This window comes from Theropithecus gelada, chromosome 12, assembly GCF_003255815.1.
Source record: "Theropithecus gelada isolate Dixy chromosome 12, Tgel_1.0, whole genome shotgun sequence".
Classification (NCBI taxonomy): domain Eukaryota; kingdom Metazoa; phylum Chordata; class Mammalia; order Primates; family Cercopithecidae; genus Theropithecus; species Theropithecus gelada.
Window position 1 is genome coordinate 75785781 of NC_037680.1, and position 22193 is coordinate 75807973.

At 38.0% G+C, this 22193-nt stretch overlaps 1 protein-coding gene across 4 annotated transcripts in view; it reads right to left on the bottom strand.

The window, feature by feature from the left end:
- The window catches only part of SATB2 (SATB homeobox 2), a 201016-nt gene that overhangs the window by 93256 nt on the left and 85567 nt on the right, over positions 1 to 22193 (bottom strand). For all 4 annotated transcript variants that reach the window (XM_025405329.1, XM_025405331.1, XM_025405332.1 and 1 more), the window contains 3 exons: positions 18403 to 18529; positions 17099 to 17222; positions 5315 to 5417 (listed from right to left, as the gene is read on the bottom strand). In XM_025405329.1, coding sequence (XP_025261114.1) covers positions 5315 to 5417; positions 17099 to 17222; positions 18403 to 18529 — 354 coding nt within the window. The remainder of the gene's footprint in view (positions 1 to 5314; positions 5418 to 17098; positions 17223 to 18402; positions 18530 to 22193) is intronic.

Sequence of the window (22193 nt, forward strand, 5' to 3'; positions counted from 1 at the left end):
TGGTTGACAGTAGAAGTGATGTTTCTATTTCCATGAATCCAATATTTGCGACGACAAGAGTAGAACTGGAGAACACTGTGCTAAGTGAAATAAGTCAAACACAGAAAGACAAATGCTGCATGTTCTCACTTATATGTGGAATCTAAAACAACTGCATTCATAGAAGTAGAGAGTAGAATGGTGTTTAACAGAGGTTGGGAGGTGGGAGCAGTGAGATGATAATCAAAGGGTACAAAGTCTCAGTGAGGAGAAACAAGTTTGGGTTTTTTTTTTGAGATCTATTGTACACCATGGTGAATATAGCTAATAATTGAGTACTGTGCATTTTAATATCACAGAGTAAGTCTCAGATGTTCTCATCACAAAAATGTCAAATATTTGAGGTGATGAATAGGTTAATTCACTTGATTTAATCATTTCACGTTGTATTAAAAATCATACCATCACTTTGTACCCCATAAATATAAACAGCTATAATTTGTCAATATAAAATACATAAGTAAATATGTATACAATGTTCAAAGGATTTTATGTTGCCATTACTTTCAACGAGATACGACATAGGCAGAGGGCAGACAAACTTCCTTGCAGAACACTTCATTTAGATCTGAAGCTGAAAGCAAATTTCTTTCATGACAGAAAAATTAGGTAGACAAAAGTAAGTTACTTTTACCTCATCAGAGTTAAACAACAGCAGAGGCAGAAGGACTAGGAGTTGATTAAAGGCATTGTCCTGACCACTGATACCACCATGGCTAAGCAAGGGCTGCCTTATGGAACCAGGTCAGGGGACATTGATTTCTCTATTCAACTCCAAGGCACCACTTTGTAAATGACACAATCATTTTTGAGTACAAGAGGTGCTTTAAATGTGGTAACATTATATCATTTCAGCTATAATGATCATAATTACTTATTTCTTTTAATCACAACCCACTTAACCACTTTAGTACAGAGGACTAGTTCAAGGAGTTTAATTTTCATTCAACATCTAATCTTTGTGTTTACCGAAACCCTTCATGGGCTTTGTTTACTGTCTGCCTGCTGGCCTGGACGTTTGATCTTGCAAGACTAGATCAGACAGGGTCAGATAAAATACTGATTACTAGAATAAACCAGGCTTGGGGAAGTAACACTGCTTTTTAAAATCCTCTTTTCTCCCAGCTTTTTAATATCTGGCAAAAGAAGTTCAAATAAACAAATAAAATTAAGACAACTAACAATCAGAGGGTTCTTGGCCAATGACTGAGAAAAGAAAAGTGATGGGGATAATTTTGCACTCTGGCCAAAATACAGGGTTTGGTTAGGTCCACCCATTCTAATGGTATTATTTTATAACACAAATAATTTTATAATAGCCACCCGTATTTGTGTAAACTTTCAATGACCCTTCCATTCTTGAGGCATATTAAATAATTGGGATTGACTTCACCTAAGATAACTGCCTATTTTGCTCTTGGTACCAGATGACAAACACTTTAGATATAAAATTATTTTCTCGTAACTTATCAATTAGGACACATTTAAAATATATAAAAGATTCTTTATTAAGGTGTTTTCTTATTTTTATTATATCCCCCGCAAAAGTAGACTGCCATGAGAGTAAAACTGATGGTGGTACTACATATATGATTGTCCCTTCGTTTCATAAAAATGATGGGAAAAGTTCACATCAAGAGTTCAGACAAAAAAAGTTGTGTAAAAAAATTAAAATTTTACTAAAATGTTTAGAACTTATGAAAAAACTACTTTGGTAAATCCCTCATAATCCCAAGACCTTAAAAATAATTTTGGAATAGCACGAATGTTTCTAGGTATCTATGGATTCTCCTCATGTACAATACTAAAATTCCTAAATATTAAACTTATTGGTCTTTTTTATTTTATTTGCTTTTAGATAAAATGTACTTTTTTTTTTTTTTTCTTATACTTTGGAGCTTATGAGCTCTATATTGTAAAATCTGGTCCAGAAGCAATTATAGTATGTAATGATCGGCAATTAAAAAAAAAAATGCTGTCTAAACCAACCTACCACCCTACCCTATCTACCCACTCCGTTTTCTTCAACGTCAAATACTCCTGGGAAACAGATTCATGGTCTTAGACCTTGAAACCAGAGTATACACACTGTCTCCCTATCTATCCTGAAGTAATGCTCATGTTAACTCAAATATGTCTGTGTCAATCATGATTGTCTTTGAAATTAAAGAAAAAAGGTAAACAGAATGTGCTTTGCTGTGATCACTGGGGAAAATAAAGTTAACATGCTAAGCCAAACCAATTTAGGACTTTCTAAAGAATAAGTGTAAATAGTTTAGCTATAATAACAACAAATTCAAAAAATGCACATTAAAATGTTTACTTCAAAATTTAGACAATTCCATTTGTATATAGTTTTTACATCTGTTTTTAATGATATCAAATTATTGATTGTTCATTTTTCTCATATTTATTTAAGCATTAACTATAGAATTTGCAATCTGATCTTTTTTTTAACCTTCCAGTAGACTTTTATTTTTGCCAGGTTTTAGTCATATTTACTTTGATCTTTCAGAGTATATCATTATTTTACTGTTTATTTATTTCTATGAGAAGAGAAAAAAATTTTGACCTAGGAGATCTATATGTGGCAATTTGTAACAGAATCACATAGCTTATGTTTAGGAAATCATGTTTTTGATTAAGAAGCAACCACTTAGTTCCCACTGTTTTATTAAAACAGACATTAGCAGATAATAGGAAACACATTTAACAATGTAGCCTGCATTTAGTTTGGGACGTCAGTAAGTTGACTTGAGATTTTCTTCTATGCTGAATAGTGCATAGAAGTGCATGTAAATTGGTAACTTTGAGGTAGAAATGGAAGGTAGGGAGGCTGAGAGGGACATGGAACCCTGACTTCTGGGTTCTCAGAGAAAGCCCTATGGTGGAATTCTGGTTTCACTACTAATGGTTTCCAATTTTGGAATTCATTGCCTTTTTTTTTCATGTTGAAAGCAGGGACACAAACAAATTTTACAAATCAAATCATTACTTTCCCATGAGAAATGGGTCCTACTAGGTAGAAACTCCCACAGCAACATCTATTCATAGAAAAAGGCTTCTACCAAATAAAATGTGCCTGCCTCAGTCCAACACTTCCTTTTTTCTGAGGGTCGAAAGTTAATAAAACGCACTTCTCTGGGTGTTTATTTTCTGTGCACCATTATACCTGTCATGAATTCTTTGTTTTTCCTCCCACTCCCTTGGTTGATGAATCAACACCACTTGAACTGTTTTATGGCAGCTTGTGTTTACTTCACACATACCTTAACCTTCCCTTTTCTCCTCCTACTGACACACACACAGACACACACACACTTTTCAACAGCAATGACTAGCTCCATCTCTTTGAATAGTATGTGTACACAGTGTCTGACAGCCTCTTCAGGTGTGGATCCTTGACCAATTGAATGAAATCAAGGTCTCAGTCTGCTTTTATGGCACTTAAAGATTTAACTGTGCATTTACTATCTTAAAAAAAAAAAAAAAAAAAAGATACAGCTTGAAGAATTAAAGCTCCAGGAAAGAAAAAAGAAAAGTAGAAGACATGAGTGTTAATGTGTGAATGCATGCGCGCGCGCGCGCGCGCGCACACACACACACACATTCTATAGTGGCAATTCTGAAAACACTAGAATGAAGAGTTTCCAATCTTTCTGAATCTGGAATTATACTCCAGCCTATTAAAAGAGGACACTCTCTTACTTTCTCTTATAACAGCAAGTAAATGGGATCCAACAAATGACCTTGAAGCTGCATGATTCTTTTGATTTTTAGCTGAAGAGGATACGCTGAAGCACTTTAACAATCCTATTTTAAAAGAAAAACTTGGAGGCAACACTTACAGAAAAGAAACCCTTCTGAGCCACACAACGATGTCTTATAATGAGAAGGAGTTATTCATCTTATAATGTACAAGGGTGAATATTAATATCCTAAAGCATTTGCCCAAACCAGGATCTAAAGGGTTCTAAGAATTTTAGAATCTGTTGAAAAGAAACGGATCTTAATTCAGTTTTCAGTGTACTTAATTTCTCCTTGGTAGCTCAATATTTTGGCTTGCCTTATAAAATGTATATTTAGCATAAAACACTCTCATTCCTTTGTGATCAGAAATGTGCTACCAATGTTTGTAAACTTCATTTCTTCAAAAGATAACCCTGTAAAAAAGCTCTCAAACACTCAATAGCCAACAAGCACTACTTTGACATCGTCTCCCCTGAGAAACCCTGCAAGTAGTAAAACAAATAAATTCATCCTTTACTTTTACTTACCCATCATAAATTGTCATTTGCCCCTCAGATGGGGGCAGAGTAAGGAAGGCTATGTATACATATTATAAAGTGTGATAAATATGGCATAATTATGCAAAATATGGACTGAAAGGACCATCAAAACCAATGTTACAAAACATTTCCCAAATCCCCTCAGGGACCCTAGTAGGTAACATTTATCTGAATGGAGTGAAAACAAAAGAATTTTTCCACCACTGACATATTTGAAATGGTCCTGACATGTTTAAAGGTCTAGGTGATCCAAATAGCATGTTATTTACTACATTAAGGAACTTTATTTTCAGGACCAAACATAATTCCATATGTAATATACTACTGCTAGTATGATTATTACTATTAATTATTATTAGTAGTATACTATTATTTATCAATTGGTTACTTTGTGCCAGTATTGTCTTATTTAGTCCTCGCATCGACCCAGTGACCTAAGTACTTTATTCCCCATTTTCAGATAAGGAAATTGAGTCTTGGTGATGTTAAATAATTTGCTGAAGTTCCCACAGCTAGAATGTAGAAGCCAAAGATTTGATCCCAAGTCCGCCTGAACGCAGAGCCCGCCCGTGCTTTCACCACCGCTCTGGAATCGTCCACAAAGGGTCACAACATCAAACTCCATTTCTGACTAAAGCCATCCTGATACTGCAAGAGTATCTGTTAATCAGTATCCAAACTGTAAGTGCTGATTCAACCTAGAATGACAGCTTTTAAGTTTTCATTCTAAAGGATTTTGGTCTTTGCAGGTATCACTTATGAAAACTATAAACTTAACATATTGTGTTACTCATTTTACTTTTACTTCAAATATCTTCTTAGTTTTAAGGGAGCCAATTTGGATCTCATGACAGGAATATTAAAGATCTCCCCTTTGTAAAAAATTAGATAAATTATATCTAAAATGAGCATAAACTCCAAACAATCAACAACTCATGAACCTCAGAAACTGAAAACAGGCTTTACAAACAAAAAAGTCAGTTTACCTTTAATCTTCTTGTACTTTTTATACCATCTCCCAAACTCCTGGCACTTGGTTGCTGACACATTGGCATAATATGTGCTATTTACAATGGATGAAATCATACTCTGAAAAAAAAAATTATAGTTATTTTTTCAAAATATGACGACTTCTTTTTAGGGACAAGAAACAGCACTTTATAACCTGCACTAACCTCTTTTCTTTTAAACTTAAAACAGTCACTCTCCTGTAAACTGAACTATTAACATCAAACACGATTACCTGAATTTTCCATCCCTTTAATTAAAACAATGATAGTGCCTTCTCCAAAAAGTCAACCCTGGGGCAATGTCAACAATGGAGGGGACAGAACATGCAGATTAAATGCAAAGAGGAAGAACAGTTGTGATTTAGGAACCAGAGCAAAAGGTGAGATCAGATGCTCCAGCATCCGTAATCCAAATAATGCCTTTCAGATGTTTCTGTTCCGCTTCCAACTGCAACAAGCTTACACAGCCAAGAATCTGAGAACATCCGTGCTACACACTGCAGAACAACATTTAGGGAAATAAGTTAAATTAATATAATTTATAGAAACGTGTGATTAGAACTTGTGTGAAAATTCACAAATGAAAAAATTAACAGTGCTATTTTAGAGCAAGGGAAACTAAACGTAACACTTGTACTGTGTTTCAATCAAAAATGAACCAAAGCTCAAACTTTCTGAATGCTTAAGTGCATGATTCTTCCTTGCTCTCATCCTCCTCAGTCCTACTGCTCAGCTGATTTGTTTGTATTAATAATTGGGGTTAAAAGAGAAGGGGAGCATAGCCTGACATAGCACTGAAAAGTTAAAATTATAATTGCACACCTTGAATTGAACTTCCTACAGAGATATGTTTGCAGTTAATACAGTATGTTTGGGCCAACATTTGTGGCAGATGTAAACGTATATCTGAACTGACTGTGTATGTTTTATACACAGATTTTATTTCTTATTTTTATTTTGTCCTGGGCATAAACAATTCAAGAGATCCAAATGACCTGTGTAAGGTTTTATATCTTGCCTTGAAATCTCATCTTTCTCAAAAAAAGTTAGCTCCAGACATAGAACAGTTCAGAGAAATCTTAGAACTTCTAATGACATTTCTACAAAGCAGTAGAGATAAAAAGGGTAACAATAAATCAAGTTATTTAACAGGAGGTTAAAATGCCAGCAGACAGGCCTTCATAGACTCCCACTTGAAACATCAGACTCCTCTTTTTTAATCACTAATGCAGTACTGGTGGGGGAGGGGGTTCCTAATTCAATTCACAGAAACCTCTTTCGCAGATGGTTAGCCCTCCCCAGTTGCTGATCTATCCATGACAATTCCTTTCTCTAAGGGGAGATAGTAAGGATAACTCTTTTCATCTGAAAGTCTGAACACAGCAATGGGAACCCAAAGAGTTAATATCATGGGAGTGTATCACAGAACCTATGGGGCCTTGTCTGCTGCCTTATAGGATGACCACTGGAATCCTAATTTCCCAGAGGCAGGCTTCGGGCTTTGTGCTATTAACGACCAAGTACGACTCTTCCCCAACCAGCTGAGCTAGCTCCCGCTCTGGGCTGAGATTCTCTCTGTTCCTAGACTGTGAGACCCTTGAGGACAGTGACTATGTCTGTTTCATTTTTTTTTTCTACCTCGTGTCTCACATAGTTCTGATGTGGGATATCTGAGTCACTGAAATTTAACACAGGAAAAGGGACAGAGATGAAATTTAAAAGTGCCAAACTGAAATGTCATAATAATAAAATTTTTTTAACATGAAAGTAGCTTAATAATAGATGCATCAGCCACACTGGTGTATGTGAATAATCACAAATGTACTTGTCATCTCTCTATCTTGTTTGTATGAATTTATCCTCTGGAAAGGCATAGGATACACAGCCACGGCAGGAGTCAGAGTTAAACCCTGTATTGCCAAATGGCCTAGGAAGTGGACTAAGACGAACAGTGTCTAATTACTGGCACCGTTTCTCAATTTTTCCTGGCCCATAATAGGAGGCCACAAGCCCAGAAGCCTGCATCGCTTTGGCCCCAGATAATCCAAATTCCCCTCACTCTCTACCCTCTTTACTTTGTCCTTCCTTCCTCCTGCTGTACCTTCAATTGACCCTGCACAAGGCAGAGTGGCAAGGAAATGAATATCTGGCCTCCTACTGGCTCCATCAGCGGGTCTTGTATTTCACACAACTCATTTATAAAGGAGATGTGGGCTACTCTGGCTGAATCAGATTTGTTTTCTGTCCCAGATAATCATAAATAAGTTGTTACCTCTACTGATTACAGAACAAAAACATAAACAGGTTTGAACTATGAACTGGGCAAAAAACAAACAAACAAACAAAAACAATAATAATGAGTAGCGAACAAATTTCCTAGATGAGAATCTTTAATCACCAGAAAAGTCTGTTTGAGTTTATGACACATTTTATTCATGTCAATTCCCTGCAGGCCTTTATACAGAGCTAATACCCAAAATAGTTTTTAATGATAAGAATTGTTATAGTCCATCCTCAGAAGACTTTAAAATCAGAAGATAAGAAAATACCTTGGGAATATTTTAAAAGCAAGGCCATGTTATGTCTGATTATTCCAGTTTCATGAATATTTTTTAACCCTAAATTAGACTGTTAAACTCCCATAATCTGAATCTAAATCACTAGGCTTCACTAGCATGCTCTGGACACATACTACACATCTCGATGTTAGTGTCCATTAAATATCTAGAACATCAAAACTTAATTAATGATATGTAAAGTTGAAAGGGGCTAACATGAACCCAGCATGTGCTATTACTCTACAGGAAACAATGTTCTCCAAAGATCCTGGGACACAGAGAATCTGTATTTACCATATTTCATCCACTTTTTATACCTGAACATCACTGAAATAGAGATCCATCTTACAATCAACAGCATCATAAACCTGATAAGATACAGTTGATGCAGAATGGGATGAGTAATAATTAAAATCTTTCCCATCTACCACCCTGCCAAAAAAGATCTAATTCAATTTTTTCCTTTTAAAATATGTATAATTTTGCAGTTCATGTTGCTCTTTTTTGTTTTCCAATCATTCTAAAGCAACCATACAGTTGGACTTTTAGAATCCACATCTTTTTGATAAAGGAACAAGATCTGAGTCAACTTTTTCAATCCAGAATGCTACCAACTCGAGTATCCCTGTTTATACAAAGCAATACTAATACAAATAACCCAGAAAATATGTGTATTGCTATTTTTAACACTTAAACCGAGGAACTATGATTTACTAAGGCCAATATTAACATGATTTTGCATTCACTAAGCATGTATCGCTTTGCACGGTGCTGGGCTGTGAAAAAGAAAGGATGAGGGTACATGTATAATGGGCAACTGAGGCAGTCCCCACTCAGATACTGAGACACAGCCACAAACCACCACATAAACAGTGGCCGCAGACAAAGCTATTTTATGAATAATATTATATTCTAAGATAAATTAAAAGGGTTAAAATGTCTTTCCAACTACAGAAACTTGAAAATTTCTGACTTCTTTGTAGTTAATTATGAAATTTTAAGTACAAAGATTTTTGGATGGGACATAAAATCTAGGTGTCCTTATTTGTAGTCAATTTGACATTTAGTTTGCCATTAATATCTGGAATTTTTTAAAAATAAGGTATTTAAGAAATCAAACTATATTAGATTTTTCTTTACTTATTCCAAAGTTTACTAGGCAGACTTGAATTTGCTGTAAGCCAAACTACAAGAGAATAAATTTTATAATATTGTTATTTAAATACTTATGATAGCTAGATTGATCTATCTAAAAATAAATTTTCTTTTAGGTTCCTGAAACAAATTTTTAACTCACTTATTTGTTTTTCAACTAGCCCAGAGAATAGATGTCACATATGATTATAAGTATGGTTCCATTTTCAAACTGAGGCCCCAGCAGCTCAGAATGAAAAGCATCTTTCCCATAGTCGAATAGCACTGGGAGGCACCATGAAGACACTCTGTTAGTGGACCAGTATTTCATGGGTCTTTTAAGAAGGGAGACTAACGAATGAATAGAAGGAAACATTCACCACCACCTCCATCAGCGACCACAAGATCAACAGCTGATGCTGCAACCAGTACTTTAGACAAAACAAAAAACAAGGTAACAACAGCAAAAAATAAAAAATAATAAAAAAAAGGAAAACATGAAGTTTGTGATCTCAGGCCCCCTATATAAGTTAATTAAGAAGTTTAGAATCAAAGAAAACTATGGAATCTAAAGGGAATTTAAAACTTAATAGGAAAAAGCAAAGTAATAAACACAGGTTAAAATGGTTTGTACGATACATTTAGAAAAACAGAGATCTGAGCATCCCCTTTTCCCAAAATAAAAGAAAAGATAAAATAACTGGATATCCTTCACTACATTCTGCTTGGCTTGGTGGGATTTATTTGTTTGAAGAGCAGTGTGGTACTAAGAGTAGCTAAGCTGAAAACACATAATACACTTGCTATGAAGAAGAATATTTTTAAACCAATGTGAAGAATTACATTTTCTGTCAGTGAGAATCCCCTGTTTGGGGGTGGAGGAGTGGCATCCCCTGGCCTCCTCTTCTATGTCTGCATGAAGGAGAGAGCAAAGACAGGCAATGAGTGATGTGTGCATTCTTTGCTCATTTTTGGCCTTTTCAATCTGCTTGGTGATATGCTAAATAACATATTAAACATGAGAATATAATGATACTTCAATTAGGTAAAGGGAAAAAAACTGATTTGGAGGAATTATTTTGTCATGAAAAAAATTCATTTAATGTCATTTGGCAGCCTTCTACTATCCCTCTCTATCCCCACTTCTGAGCTATAACATCAGAATTGAAAACTGTTGCCATTTTAAGGGAAAGAAACACTTCCTCTGAACTTCGGAGTATGAAAACACTACATTTGAGAGCTCTTCCCCTAAGCTGTTGCTGAATGGCTTGCTTGTCTAACGTCAGCACTCTCACCTGTGACTGGGATATTGTCTCCTGCATCAAAGAGTGTAAGGATTCTGTGAGATGATTTGTGTAAAAGGCCTAGCACAAGATGTGGAATCAACAAATGTCATCTTTCTCCCCACTGTGCAATCATTTCTTATGGTCACTGCAATCCCCTGGTTAGGAATTATTTTCAAGCTGTCATTTGTGAACCTTCTTCAACATGAGTTCATGAGGTTGGGACACAAACTAAAACAACCTCACATGAAAATAACTAAAACAGACAGCTGGCAACTGGTTAACACGAGACATGATGTATCCCCACTACATACATGAACTTAGGTTAAATTAAACGGACAGTTGACAACTGGTTAACACGATTCTGGTCCATGCAGTTGATCAGTCACTATATATGATGAGCACATGCTCAATTTTTTTTTTTCTGCTGACCCAACTGGCTGCTTGATTTCACTGTTCAACTGTTTTGGCATGTTGTACATATGAGTTAAGTCCAAATGGGTAAGGCTTGCTTAGGATGACAGAAATAATTATCCTACAATCTATTTCTAAAGGCACACTATATGAGTGCCACACCATTGTCACACTGGAAATCTAGTAACTTCTTTGCAGTTCAATAACTTTAGTCAGTCATTTTGTTCCTCAAATATTTAGCAACAAAGTCTCAACCAGCACCATGGGACAGAGCTGCTTCAAAAACATGTCTATATGCTAAGTAAAATAAATCAGCACAAAATAAATGTTCTGTGATTCCACTTACACAAGGTAGGTAGAATAGGCAAATTCACACAGGCAGAATACAGAATAGAGGCTACTGGGGTCAGAATGAGAGGTGAATAGGGAATTGTTGCTTAAAGGTTAGACTTTCCATTTGGAGTGATGAAAAAGTTCTGGAAAGAGACAGGGGTGATGGTTGTACAACACTGTAAATGTAATTAATGCTACTCAATTGTAAGCTTAAAAATGTTTAGAATGGAAAACTGCATGTTATGTATATTTTACCATAAAAAAATATTTTAACATGTCTAGAGTCACAGAGAACATGTGTAGGAGTGGAGCACATTGGAAGTTGCATGCACTTGCAAATTGTTCTTTTCATCACAATTTTCAGGCTGGGTGCAGTGGCTCATGCCTATAATCCCAGCACTTTGGGAGGCCGAGGCAGGAGGGTCACTTGGGGTCAGGAGTTCAAGACTAGCCTGGCTAACGTGGTGAAACCTCATCTCTACTAAAAACACAAAAATTAGCCGGGCATGGTGGCGCTCACCTGTAATGCCAGCTACTTGGGAGGCTGAGGGGGGGAGAATTGCTTCAGCCCGGGAGGCAGAGGCTGCAGTGAGCTGAGATCATGCCACTGTACTCCAGCCTGGGCAACACAGCGAGACTCCGTCTCAAAAAGAAAAAAAAAAAACCCACAATTTTCAGTTAACAAGACTATCTCTTTAGTCATCCCATTTGAACATCAAGATCGCCTATGAGATGCACAAGGCGGGTACTGGTACCTTTACTTATTTAAATAGGTAAAAACCCTGAGCACCTGGGGTTTTGCAATCAAAAGCCAACCTTAGGTCTTTCAACTCTTCCTCAAGTAAGAATAAGTAAGCCACAGAAAGATGCAATCATAATGTTTTCAAATTGGAACAGCTAAGGACTATTTAATAAGGGAGGACTACGCCTAAGGTCTGCTAAATTAGGATGCTCAGGACAGCCAGTGGCAGAGGAAAGAGGCTGCGAGTGGTTACTCACAGAGACATTGGAGGGAAAGGAAGAGGTGCCAGCACTTAAACACACTTTGAAAGGTGAAATCAAAAATAAATATGCAGACACACAACCACAATCTGTACTTTCCAAGCATCTGGTCAGACAGAGAACGGCTAAATCATTACTTCCCTGTTTTAAATATATATACCTCAGGCTACAATTGTTGCACTTTTACGGACTTCTCCATACCCTTCTTCTGCCTTCAAGGCTGCTCTTTTGAACTGCAGACTACTGGGGTGTTCAATAAAGTATGAACTATCCACTGAATCATTCCCTTATGTAATTGCCAAACTCAAGTGAAGAATCACCTAAAATGGTTTGGCTTTTAAGGTAATAAGGAAAAATTATTTCAATAACAGGAATCTTTTACTCATGAGTTGAGTCTATTTTTGAAAAACCCAACAAGCCACCTTTCTCACCTAAGGTGAATAGTACTGGATGCCTCACTCTCTTCTTCCTATATTGAAAGGATTTTAGTTCCTCCCTCAGATTCACTGTTGTATCCCCAACCCATCGCAAAGTACCTGATTCTTAATCAGGACACCAGGAATGCCGGTGGAAATATACTGCTGAATTACTGTTTCACCTTGCTTACAACAAAAATACATTCTGTTTCACTTTACATAGGCTGAACTACAAAAACTGCATGCATCTGTTCTGTGACAACCACCAACAAAATGGGCGTGCTTATCTCCACACTAAATTACAATCTAGCTATGCAATTTAAGTGAATAACCTGGAATGTTTAAGGATAATGGCCGTAGGATGAATGCCACGGTCCACATTACATATCCATGCTAGCTGAAACGAGCTACCCCAGTGAGATTTTCCATAATCACACAACATATAAGAAGCCTAAATCAAATCTCCCCCAAATATAAACAATAGAAATGAGCCCCTGTTTAACTGAAATGTGCTGGGCATCAATCACCAAATTATTCTATTCACTGTTTCTGGTTCAAAATGTTTTGGAGCTTCCAAGAACACTGTAATAATAATAAAACTTTAACTTTACATACTAATAAAACTACACTTTCTTAAACATTTTTAAACTTAATTCATTAAGCACATCAGAGAATTGGTTGACTGAGAGTGGTACTGCTCCTGTCTTGGGACCTTTGGCAACATCTGGAGACATTTTGGTCGTCACAACTGGGGGAAGGGGTATAGTGGCATGCTAGTGGCATCTAGTGGGTAATGGACAGGGATGCTGCAATGCACAGGGCAGCCCCCACCACAAAGAATTATCCTGCTAAAAGGTTAAACTCCTGCATTATAGTAATAGCTACATACAAAATATACATTATGCTGAATGCTGTGGACACAAAGATCAATAAGAGATGGCCCCTGTTATTGTGGACAGTTCATTTAGTGATGGAAATTGACAAGTAACAATGACAACAGGCTGAGATAAGTGCTGTGATGGGGTATTTACAAAGGCTACTAAGAGCAGAAGTAGCAACTACTTCAACCAGGAGGTTGAGGCACTTCACTAGCAGTGACTTCCCAGCTGGAATCTGAAAGATAATTTCATCAAGTAGAAAAGAGCAGTGCATTCTAGCCAGGTGAAATCATGTATGCAAAGGCAAGCAAATGTCAAACTGAAGGACTCTAGAGTCACCAGGATTGTGTGCAGGGGCTTCCAAAGCCAGAGATTAATAAGGTACATCTCCCTGAAGAACCGGTCTCATGTGGAGAGAAGGAGATTCCTAACTTAACAGGCAAAATGATTTTATGGCATTTAAAAAATATTTAAAACACAGGGACTGGGCACGGTGGCTCACACCTGTAATCCCAAAACTTTAGGAGCCTGAGGCAGGTAGATCACAAGGTCAGAAGATCGAGACCATTCTGGCTAACACGGTGAAATCGTGTCTCTACTAAAAATACAAAAAATTAGCCAGGCATGGTGGCGGGCACCTATGGTCCCAGCTACTCAGGAGACTGACTCAGGAGAATCGCTTGAACAGGGAGGCGGAGGTTGCACTGAGCTGAGATCACGCCACTGAACTTTAGCCCTGGCGACAGAATGAGATTCCATCTCAAAAAAACAAAAACAAAAAACAGCAAAACAGGTATATGGACAAGAATATAAACTCGGCATCAATTTTTAAGATAATACAGAAGGTGGCTTTGTTAGATTTGTAATGCTATACTAGTTAGGTTGCTCCCACTCTCAAGAGATATTTTGAGCAATGGTAAACATTTCAAAATAATTAATTTAATCTGTTCTGGATATAGGATGAGTGCAGGAAGAGGGAAGAAGGCAGCTCTAGTGAAATATAAGGCTGAACAGTGTCATCTTGATGGTCCTTATGCTACGGAGTCTGTACTTCCTATAGGGTGGGTAGGGGGAGTGACTGGGGAATTACAAACAAGGAACACAGGAGAATCAGGTGGCAGGAGAAAAGTCATGAGGCAAGAAAACCTGAAATATTTTAGATGACAGGTGATGAAAGAATGAACAAAGCAGTGGTACAAGGGAAAAAGATTTTAGATGGAGAAGTGATGGAACCCATAGGATCAAACAGAAGGGTGAAGGAGAAGGAACTGTTTAGGTCAGGCAACTAAGTGGGCAAACCATGAGAGCAGACAGTGGAGGGGGAAATAGTTTTTATAATAGGAGTAAAGATGATCTCATTTGAACATCACAAGACAACCCCCCGAATTATATGAAACATGTAAATACAATGATGCCCAGCTTATAGAAGAGTTTAATGAGGCTCTGAGAAGTGAATGGACTTGCCCAGGATCTGCCATAAAAGAACTGAGATTAGAGCCCAGGGCTCTCAGGTCCTGATCTGGATTCTCCTCACTCATGTTGCCTCTCTAGGCATATGTAATCATAACCAAACATGATTGTCATGATACAACAGTTTGGACTAAACTTCCACGTACCTCAGAAGCCCTGGATAAATTTCCGAATTGGTAATATCAAGTTAGAGGCTTGTACACTTTCAGGCAAAGCCCATTTTGACTTCCATGTGAATGCAAGAGAAAATTAATTGTGAATGATTGTGAAATTTGGGAAAAATTATTGACAGCTTTTCCTAACTCGTTCTTTAGCCAGTTCCTCTGTATCACCAACACAATCAAAATATGCATTTTATAACTTTGTATGCAACAAGGCTTTAACATCTACATACATATCTACAGGTAGGTTTTAAAATGGCCTGCATGAAAAGTCCTAAACATAAGATCAGAATAATGTCCTTTTCTATCTAGCTGCCTATACATGCCTTCTTGATTTTTTTTGGAAGCAAAAATATTAATAGTATACTTTGCTTCAGAGGATCCAAATTCCAAAACACCCTCAAAGACAGACAGACAGACAGACACACACACACACACACACACATTCAGTTCACATAATATCTCAATAATAATAGCTGATACTGTTGATGGTGCATCATTGTATGCTACGCATTAGGCCACGCATTTTATGTAATTTCCAATCATTTAATCCTCTTTATATAACTCAGAACCATTACTACTCAGTTTTACTAACCAAACAAGGGGGGCTCATAAAGGTAAGGTTATAGAGGCTTGTCAACCAGGACATGAATCCAGCTCTGATTCCAGGATACATGCTCTTAACCAATAGCCTTCCTATCTTTCAGAGACTCCCTTACCCTGGAACAAAGTTCATGGCACAGCAAGTTTCTGTAATAGGTTTCTCATCATTTTCCCTTGAACTTAACAGACATTGTCTTAAATCATGTGTAGCAGCTCACACCAGGAAACAGATTTCCATTCAAAGCTTTGAATAATTTGTTAACCTGTGTTCATTTCTACAGCAGCCCTAATCCACCATTATCAAAATATTATCTCAACCATAGAAAAAAATGGGGTCCTAGCTCATGAACAGAAATGGAAAAGGCAGCCCTTTCCTCCACTGCTCTTCTTTTGATCCTCTCAATCTCATTTTCATGGCTTGTATTAGTGTATGGTACGTTCCCTAAAAAATGGAGTATCACTTTTCCTCAAGATGCATTTTCTTGTGGTGAATTCACTACAAAACCGCTACAAATGCATATGATATAAAGATCATCTCTCTACACCAGACTGGCAAAAGGTCCAATAAATCATGCATAGATGGGTTTAGCATGGCTGACTCATCCAGCTGACCAAGTAAAACAACAATCTGGAGCATCCACTTTGAAAGGGGGCTGTGGGAAGTAGCATCTCAACCTACCACCTAGCCAGCTAGTATGCTTAGGCAGTGAATGTAAGTGCTTCTCTAAGCTCCTATTTCTTGATCTATAAAATGGAGACACTGGTCCCTATATCCGATGAAATACGTGAGAAGTTAATGACTGTATATGTAAAACGTTTATTTTCCTTTTTTTTTTTTTTTTTTTTTTTTTGAGACAGGGTCTCGCTATCTCGCTATGTTACCCAGGCTGGTCTCGAACTCCAGGGCTCAAGGAATCCTCTGGCCTCAGCCTCCCAAAGTGCTGGGATTACAGGTGTGAGCCACCATGCCCAGCCTGTATACATAAAATGTTTTAATAGTCTCTCCTTACCCTAAAGTCTCAATAAATGCAATTTTTTTTTTTTTTTGAGATCCAGGGTCTCACTCTGTCACCCAGGCTAGAGTACAGTGGTGTGATCTTGGCTCACTGCAATCTCTCCCACCCAGTCTCAAGCAATTCTCCCACCTCAGCCTCCCAAGTAGCTGGGACTACAGGCACATGCCACCGCACCCAGCTAATTTTCGTATTCTTTGTAGAGATGGGGTTTCGCCATGTTGCCCAGGCTGGTTTCGAACTCCTGAGCTCAAGCAATCAGCCTGCCTCAGCCTCCCAAAGTGCTGGGACTGCAGTCATGAGCTACCCTGTGCCCGGCCAATAAGTTATAACTTCAATTCTACAACCAGAAGCAACATAATCTTTTACACCTCAAATGCAGTGTAAGTCTATAAATAAAAGAGAAGACAGTTGTTTAAGAAGAAGGAACCCCACTGCCGGAGAGTCTACCAATGGCTTCTTCTGTTTCCCAGACCCCCACCTGAAGATACTGACCTGGGAGAGAGGGCATTCTTTGGCTAATGTGCTCTGGTTCATCTCTTTGAGCAGTTCCTTTAAGGCATTGCGGACTGTGGCATGGTTCCACTGCTCCGCAGGCAAGTCTTCCAACTTTGAACAACTGCAAAACAGAGCAAGAATGAACAATACACACACCTTACCCAGGGCCCCTGACCGAAGAGGAGACAGCGCAGCAGCTATTCTTGGGTCTTGTGGGAGCTTCAGAAGAAATGCTGAAGAATGGGGTCTAAGTGAAGGAAGGGAAGTAAAACTGCTTCTCCAAGACTTTGCTAGAGCCCAAAGGGTCTCTTTTAAGTTTGTTCTCCCACTCATCCAAGAAAACTAGTCACTTCTGATACAAGAAATGCTATTTTTATAAAATATGATTTTTCCAATGTGTTGATGGAAATGGCATGGCAGTGTGGTTATAAACTTCCCCAATACAAATGTAATTATTGAGCATGCCTAAGGTTAACTGTAAACAAGCATTCCCCGTCAGATTTGCAGTTGGAAGGCCCACCCTCACCCTCATAGAATGGCTCAGAGTTACTTTCTGAACCTCTATCCTCACCCATTCATAGACACAGATGGGGATGCCAGGAGTCCATTTTTAAAGTATAAATTCCCGAAAAGGGGGAGATCCAAAACACTTACACTAAAGGACAATGCTCCTTAATCACACCTAACAGGCACTTTACAATAAAAGACTGCAAAGAACCTCCAGTTCTTTAGAGGGATATCTTGTTCTGGATGCCATATTTGAAAAAATAAAGAAATCATCCCCAGAATCTCTGCAGGCCACAAAGTGTTTTTTGTTTGTTTGTTTGTTTGTTTGTTTTGATGTGGCCTCGGAAAGGGAAGAAAAAGGTCTCCTATGTCAGGACATTCTTGCTAAACCTCCTACAAGAACAAAACTCTCCCCTCATAACACAAATCTGAAAACAGCAGAGGTGTTTATTCTTCAAATACTATGTGCTACACATTTAACCAGGCCTAAAGGACCCACTGAGTAAGGGACTGTGTAAAGTTCCTCCTAAGGGCTATAGATTTTTAATGATTTGTCAAGCTTCCCCTAGGTTACCACTTCACTGCTTCTGAAAACAAAGCATAAAGTAATTGGAATGTGACTATAAAGACACCTGGGGAAGGGCCCTCCTTCTTCTTCTCTCCTCTCTCCTTCTTTTCATTTTGTCCAATGTCCAGAAATTAATAAAGACAGGACATGCTAATCTTTGCAGTGAATCTATGATTGACGGAACAGCTCTGAGAGTAAGGAAAAGCAGATGTTCAGAAACACCCACCTTTGTAATTGGATTTTCAACGTCACAACATGATAGACATCTTGTAGCATGTCGGCCACTGTCGCGTCGGGTGCATCTGTCACATAACTGAGGGGGAGAGGGTTCCACCTTCCCAGCTTGATTATTCCTGCACAGGGAAGAAAAACATAATAAACACATATCTGCTATTTATTAAACCTTCCCATTGTTTGTTCAATGTTAAGAAGGTCATTCAATCATCAACATCCAAGGCCCACTCAGATATTTTACAACCCAGAGCAATAAGCTATTTCTTTCTGGCTGACAATTGAGTTAGTTAACTATACAGGAAGATGGGAAGGAAAGAATGAGGTTTAATCACAGACAATCAGTTCTTTTATGTTTTCCTGTTTCTTAAATTACTTAGAAAACCATACGGATACTTCCTTCCCCCCAGAATTGTTTCACATTCTAACTTAAGGCTGATGCTAAATATACAGGACTGCTGATTTCATAGACAAAAAAAAAAAAAAAAAAAAAAACTAAGCCTTAAGTAAATATAAGATTCAGTTTTGAATTGTACAAGAAAATTCCTGTGTGTGGGCTCAGCACGCAGTTACATCCTGACTGTGGTGCGATTCCCAGTGCGAACAGCATTTGGAGCTCATGAAGCAGTCAGAGTTCGCTCCCATGTCTGCGTTTCAGCAGGCAGTGGGGCTGCTTTCCCAGGCCAAATGCAATACCACGGTGACTGACCACAGATCAGAAACAGCAAAGATGCCCTCAACTTCCTCTTTTTTTAATTCCTCAGCTCTTTAGACAGTGACAATAGTACTTTTTCCCTGTGGATTTCCTGCTGCATATGGTAAACATGCATAACAATGAAGAAATAATAAAAATCCTTTCTAAGCTGGGGCTACGTAGAGCAGCAATTTTAGGAATACCCTTGTTAGAGGAAGATTCATGGGATGGTTTCAGCAACATATGGTGAAAATGCTAACTTATTCATAAGATAGGCCCGTTTTATCTGGGACACAGGGCACACATAACATTGATGAAGAAAAATAGAGAAACCCATTTCACATATGACACACGGTAACAAAAATTTTATTTGTATGCAATGAAAAATCCCATGGTCTCCAGGATGTCAGAAATTGCCACACAGAAAAAGCAGTGATACTTTAGTGATCAAAGGAAAACAGCATTTTTATTTTTGACAATACAGGTGAGTCCAACTACACTGTTCTTTAAAAACATACATTGTCATCAAAGAGAGAACACCTGTGTACCCAAGTGAACGTTTAAAAGCTTCACAAAATGATAGCTAAGGGGCAAAACTCCAACAATAGGAAATGAACTTTCTGGTCAGGGCACGTCCTGTCCAAGATGAAATAAATGAATGCGCAATGCTTGACATAATGCTTGAAAACAGGGAATAAACAGAACAAAAATATTAAAATGATACACTGTTTCAGTATTAAGATTTAACAATCTGGTGCTGAATATGCTGCAGTATAAATAGTGCCTGGACTCAGATCCAATAAAGTAACACAGCTCTCATTCATAGTACCGTATGTCTCCAGTTCTGGCTCCTTAAGTCATATTTCACTTGCCAAGAAAAGCTGTTTTCTTGCAGGGATAGTTTTCTTAACATTCTCTCTCATGACAATGAAAAGTGCACAGCACGCAGCATGTAGTAGTCATGAAATGAACATCCAGGGCCCACTGGACAGCCACCCACGAGAGAGTGGGTCTGCTTCCTTGCTTCTTTTACTCCTGACATTTGCAAATACCAAAAAGAAACCATGTAACATGTCTAACATATTTCCTTTTAAAAAAAATCATTCTACAATTTTAAATTCCTTTCAAAAGTCATTATCATGATCACCCATAACTTGAATATAAATTGGCTGTGTTCTAAAGTCACACAGATAATATATGAGAGAATGGGGCGGGGAATGAAGTTGACAACTGTGCACTATGATAGGCAAGTAAAAGAAGCAGATTTTGTGGGTCATTTTGGTTACTAAGACTATGCAAGTAATATAACAAAAAGGACCCTACAAGCTTCAATGCATAACTCCACAGGAGATTCATTCAAGCTGTTGTGGTGTCAGTAGTTGATTCCTTTTTATTGTAAAGAAGTATTCCATTGTAAGAATACACACCACACTACAGCCAGACACAACAGAATATATCTGTATAATTTCATTTATATGAAATATAAGAACAGGCAAGACTAATCTAATGGGGATAGAAGTCAGAGGGACAGAAAGGGGCACTGCATAGACAGGAACATATGAGGATTTTCTTGTTTGGCATAGTGTTGCATGGTTATACAAATTGTCAAAATTTATCAGACTAATCACTTAACATCCATACATTTTTGTATGTAAATTATACCTCGATTTTTTAGAGAGGGGAGGAAGAGAAATATCTACAGGATATAATAACTCATTCTACTGGAAATAGAATCTCCATATAGGTAAATTCTTAACCCCTCCCCCGATGACTTGTTTGGGCTAGAATCAGACACACACAGGTGTTTTAACAACACTTAATACCTCCACATAGAGCAGCTGCTACAGGTTGGTTTCTAGATCTTGGAAGAGAGCTGTTGGCACATGCTATTCTCCCAGGCAATGGGAAGTGTATGCTTTTCCTTTTTTGCACCTTATTAACTAACCTTCTAGTCCTAGAAGTCATGGTCTCTGCTCAGCTATTTACCAGGGTCTGCAGGTACAAGATCTGCTGGAGAGCTATGGCTGGAAGCCCACTCTGCTCCAGCCAGGTAGGGGCTTGGAGTAACTCTTAATGAGCCTTTCCTCCAAACAGGATCTCTGTCTAATGCACTGTATTAATCCTCTTTGGAAAATCATTCCTTAGAACAGTCCTCCTTCCCTGATATAAAATAGACAAAAATATTACTTGGAATAGTAGTCAAGTGTTAATTGAGGAAATCAAATTGGGAAGCAGTATACCATAGTGACTAAGAATGCAGGCTTCCAAGTTAAATTGCCTCTGTTCACATCCTGGCTCTGCCACCTACTAATTATGTAACCCTAGCAAGTTACTTAAAATTCTCCATACCTCAATCCTCTCATCTGTAAATTGGAACAATAAAAGTACCGATCTTACAAGAATATTGTGCACATTAAATGTAAAAATTAGTAAAGAGCCTGAATGTAATTTAATCTCAACAATTTAGTCATCCTTTTGACCTTTTTAATGTGTCTTACATAGTCAGTTTATTTCAAAATATATTGACTCAAAAGATTTTTTATCATATTAGCTTTCAGTCATGTGTCTATAAAAGACTTTTGTTTTAAATCACAAAGGAGGAGTATACATCAATATGTCCCATTTTCTATTCCCACCACTTCCCCATTCATTTCTTCCATCCTTGCTCCTCAGTGACTTCTTTCCTTTGACCTATAAGTAGATTGAGATTTCCCCTACTTTTTTTTTTTTTTTTTTTTCTGACACAGGGTCTGGCTCTGTCACCCAAGCTGAAGTGTAGTGGTGAGATCTCAGCTCACTGCAACCTCTGTCTCCCAGCCTCAAGCCAACCTCTCACCTCAGCCTCCCGAGTAGTTGGGACTACAGGTATGTGCCACCACACCTGACTAATTTTTGTATTTTTATAGAGACAGGGTTGCACCATGTTGGCCAGACTGGTCTCGAACTCCTGGGCTCAAGCAATCTACCCACCTCAGCCTCTCAAAGTGCTGGGAGTACAGGCATGAGCCACTGCACCTAGCCCTCCCCTACTTTAAAACAAAAACACTATGACAATCTCTCTGTTCCCTCAGTCTCTTATTTTCTGCACCACC